This window comes from Pteropus vampyrus, unplaced genomic scaffold, assembly GCF_000151845.1.
Source record: "Pteropus vampyrus isolate Shadow unplaced genomic scaffold, Pvam_2.0 Scaffold661, whole genome shotgun sequence".
Lineage (NCBI taxonomy): Eukaryota > Metazoa > Chordata > Mammalia > Chiroptera > Pteropodidae > Pteropus > Pteropus vampyrus.
The window spans coordinates 108,288-112,320 of record NW_011889442.1 but is presented as its reverse complement, the minus strand read 5'-3'; the positions used below and the strand labels follow the sequence as shown (position 1 = coordinate 112,320).

The 4,033-nt window shown below is 62.6% G+C and overlaps 1 protein-coding gene across 3 annotated transcripts in view; it reads right to left on the bottom strand.

The window, feature by feature from the left end:
* Window positions 1-321: 321 nt before the first annotated feature.
* The window catches only part of LOC105309037 (zinc finger protein 211-like), a 12,469-nt gene continuing 8,757 nt past the window's right edge, over window positions 322-4,033 (bottom strand). For 2 of the 3 annotated variants that reach the window (XM_011385119.2, XM_023525985.1), the window contains exons 4-6: window positions 2,911-3,207; window positions 2,374-2,500; window positions 322-1,665 (exon numbers count right to left, since the gene is read on the bottom strand). In XM_011385119.2, the coding sequence (XP_011383421.1) occupies window positions 467-1,665; window positions 2,374-2,500; window positions 2,911-2,943 (1,359 nt within the window). In that variant the 5' untranslated portion in view covers window positions 2,944-3,207 and the 3' untranslated portion in view covers window positions 322-466. Of the gene's footprint in view, window positions 1,666-2,373; window positions 2,501-2,910; window positions 3,208-3,452; window positions 3,569-4,033 lie in introns of those variants that run through there. The other variant, XM_011385120.2, reaches the window with a different exon arrangement.

Below are 4,033 nucleotides of genomic sequence, written 5' to 3'. Positions count from 1 at the left end.
GAGCGAGACCAGAAGTGGGGAGCAGCAGGCTTTGGAAGCCAAGAGCATGACCTGGAGTGACCTTGGCCAGGAAGGGGGCATGACAGCCCTCCTCAGGCAGAAAGGAGGGAATGAGCCGAGCCCTGCCCTGCGCTGCTGCCTGTGGCTACCGAGAAGCTAGACCCTGCCGGGAGGGAGCAGGCGTCAGGCACGGGTGAACTACTGGGCCGGAGTAGGCAACCGAGGCTCCCGAGGAGCGGGGAGGGGTCATACATACACTCGCGCACTCCAGCCGTGTATGACATCCGACTCTCCAGCAGAGGACCTCCGCGAGGGCCAGACTCCCGGTTCTGTTCCACCGAGCGAAGAAAGAGCACCGTGGGCCCCGGGTGTCAGGCCCGTCCCCGGTCTGTGGCAGCAAGATGATCTCCGGGGCCGTGAGGGGTACAGCCGACGGGGCTGGCGCCCGGGTGCCGCATGCGCGAGGTCATCTGGTGTGCAGCTTCCTGTGCTGGATGATGTGGGAGCTCTGGCTGAAGGACTTGCCGCACTCCCCGCACTCGTAAGGCCTCTCCCCCGTGTGAACCCTCTGGTGCTGGATGAGGTTGGACTTCTGGCTGAAGGACTTCTCGCACTCGGCGCACTTGTACGGCCGGGCGCCGGTGTGGATCCTGCGGTGCTGGTTGAGCGTGGAGCTGTGGCTGAAGGAGCGGCCGCACTCGCCGCACTCGTAAGGCCGCTCGCCGGTGTGAATGCGCAGGTGCTGCACGAGCTTGCACTTGTAGCTGAACGACTTGCCGCACTCGCTGCACTTGTAGGGCCGCGCGCCGTTGTGGATCTTCTGGTGCTGGATGAGGTTGGAGCTCTGGCTGAACGAGTGGCCGCACTCGCCGCACTTGTACGGCTTGGCGCCCGTGTGCACCCTCTGGTGCTTGATGAGCGTGGAGCTGTAGCTGAAGGCTTTCCTGCAGTCCCCGCACTCGAAGGGCTTCACCCGCGTGTGGATCTGCAGGTGCTGCACGAGCCTGAGCTTGTAGGTGAAGGCTTTGCCGCACTCGCTGCACTTGTAGGGCCGGGCCCCCGTGTGAATCCGGTGGTGCTGGATGAGGCTGTAGCTTTGGCTGAAGGTCCGCCCGCAGTCGGCGCACGCGTAAGGCCTCGCCGCCGGCTCCGGCGCCGGGCACTGGCGCAGGGCGGCGCTGTGGTGCAAGGGTTTCCGGCAGTCCCGGCTCTCCGGAGGGGGTGCCGGCTGAAAGAGTGCGTACTCGCAGCCCAGGGAGGGGTCCCCGTAGTCCCCGAACCCGCAATGACTCGTCCCGCCGGGAAAGGCCTCCTCGTCCCCACACTCGAAGCTCTTGGGGGCCTCTGCGCCTCTGAGAGTGGCCTGATGCTGCAGAAGACTCAACATGGCCAGGAGGTCCTTCCCGACGGCCGCGCAGGTGAGGGCGAAGGGCTTCCCCGACACGTGGAGCGTGCAGCTCGTCACAAGTGAGGCCGTGTCCGTGTCCCCCTGCAGCGGCTTCTCCTCCAGGGGCTGCTGGTGCCAGCGCAGGCTGGGGCTGAACCAGGCTGCACAAGGCGTCTTCTGAGCGGCCGGGGCCGAGTCTAGGCCCTGGGCTGCTGCCGTGTGCGCCGCAGGCACACCGAGCCCAGACAGCGCCCCTGCCTCCATTCCGTACCAGCAACCTGGAAGCAGAGGTGGGCTGCTGTGCACGCTGGCTCTGGGGGAGGGGGCAGCCCCCATCACCGGCGTGTCAGGGGAGCTGCTTTCTAAGGTGAGTGTTGGGAGCAGGTGCCTCAAAGAGTGCTGCTTGGCAGTTCTAGGACTTTAGAGCCACAAGAAGCACGCAGGGCTCCCCAACTGAGTCCTTGGCCCGGGACCCGCGGCAGGGCCCCGGCTGTGTGGAAGATGACGTGCAGGCCCAGGAAGAGCTGGCTGCGGCCGTCTACAGAGAAGGGCGCATGTGCAGAGGCTCATTCCTAGCTGTGTGCGTGCTTCTGGAGACACAGACATGCTGCGGAGCTAACACGGGGGGTGGCCAGGACCAGGATTCGGAATAGAAACGAGAATGGAGTTAGGAAGTGTCGAGAACGGGGGAGGAAAGACACGCGAGGTGCGGTGCCGGAAGTGTGCACACACCCAGTGCTGCTTTCACCAAGGCCGGGCCTCCTGGGTGGCACCTCGGCCCGTGGTCTCCAAGAACGTGGGTAGACCAGTGACAGCAAGAGCTAGCAGATTAGGGAGAAAGACCGGGATATGGGCCAGGTGTGCTGGACAGTAAGCTACCTAGTTGAGCTAGGAAGGGGGCAAGTTCTGACCCCAGAGCCTAGCCAGAGAAGTAGGACAGCTTGCAGGGGGATGTGGGGGTGTGTTGGGGAGTGTGAGGCTCTTACCCAGTGAGGTCACGAGGGCAAAGTTCTCCAGCATGACGTCATGGTACAGGCATCTCTGCGCCTCGTCCAGGAGCCCCCACTCCTCCCAGGAGAAGTACACGACCACATCTTCAAAGGCCACTGTGCCCTGCAGGAGAGAGAAGTAACTGGTGTCACGTGCTCTTCTCTGGAGGACGGTGGCCCAGGTGCACCGCGATCTCTGTCCAGGACCAGGACACCCTCCCCACATCGTGGGGGCTCGATGGGCTCCGGTCCCCATTGTCTCTCTGCCCAGAGCCAGAAGACCTGGTGCTGCTGGCTACGCTCTGGGATTGGTCCTCAGGGAGACTCTGACCCGACCTCCCTCTCCCACCTGTTCGCCCCAGTCTGTTCTTTCCGTGACAGTGACTCGGACTGTTTCATGCTGTCGACCCTCCCATACCTCATCACTCCAGCTGTCACCCGCACGCACGTCACTGTCCCGGAAGCCAGGCCTGCGCTGCAGGATGTCAGCTGGGGATTCAGTGTTGAGACGGGGTGGGTCTGGGGGCCACTTACCTCAGCTGGGCCCCTCAACGAGGACGCTGCCATCAGACTCTCTGCGGTGGGAACGATGGCTCTTGTCACGCCTTCTCTGTCTAGCTGGAGCCCCGGAAGAGGAAACCACCACGAGGAGGTGGCCCGGCGTCTCACCCCAAGGCGACGGCACACGCAGAGGCGTCCCTCTCTGGACCTTCATGGGCTCCACGCAGAGGGTCCTCTGGGTGCTGACACCCTCACAGAGGGGCTGCAGCACTGTGAGGGCCGTCCCGGCTCCTTCTCAGAGATGCCATGGCCAGACTGCTGGGGACCCGCCTGCAACCGATCGTGTATGCGTTTCAAGTTGTTATTTCCGACTCCCCAAAGGAGCCAGAAGCTTGATGACAAGTATCATTGTGGGTGCCCCACAGCTTCCCCCCGGCTTACAGTCATGGACACGGCTCACTAGCTTCCATGGCCTTAAAGGCTGAGCCATCTCGTCTACTTGGTGAGACTGGGCCACCGAAGCTTGAGGGGCAAGGGCGGGATGCTGGAAGTGGAAGGAGCCCCAACGCGCTCACCGGGGTCAGGAAGGGCCTGTGAGTCCGGCTTCAGAGGAAGGTGCGCACAGAGCCTAATGCTGAGGACCTGCCGCCTGGATCTGTAAAGCACAAGAGACAGCGGAGCCGTTAAGCCGGGCTGGGATGGTGCAGCGACACGCTACAGCCGCGTCTCAGATGGTGACTGCGCTTCCTCGGCCTCTTGACATGCGTGTGTAAATGTCCACAGGCGGATCGACGTGCCAAGAGTTTCGGGATCCAGCAAAGGAAACGGCGGAAGCTGAGGCATGTACTGGACGGGGAGGAACCGAATGACCCGGAAAGGAGAGAAAACAAGGTCGCATCCAGCAAACCTGTGAGTGGCAGGTGACTGCCCCCTGTGTTTCTGGGTGCTGACACTGCCCTCTTTTGAGTTAGTGAGTTATGAAGGAAGACAGGAATGCCCAACGCGTGGAAGATTCGATCCAGGTTAAAGTGCTGACTGACTATTTCCCAGAGCACGTGAGAGGGATGCAGGGACCTAGAAAGAATTTGAGATCGTCGCCATCACACCGGAAAGTATCTTCACTTTCCCTTAACTCTCTCCCCAGCCACCACGGCAG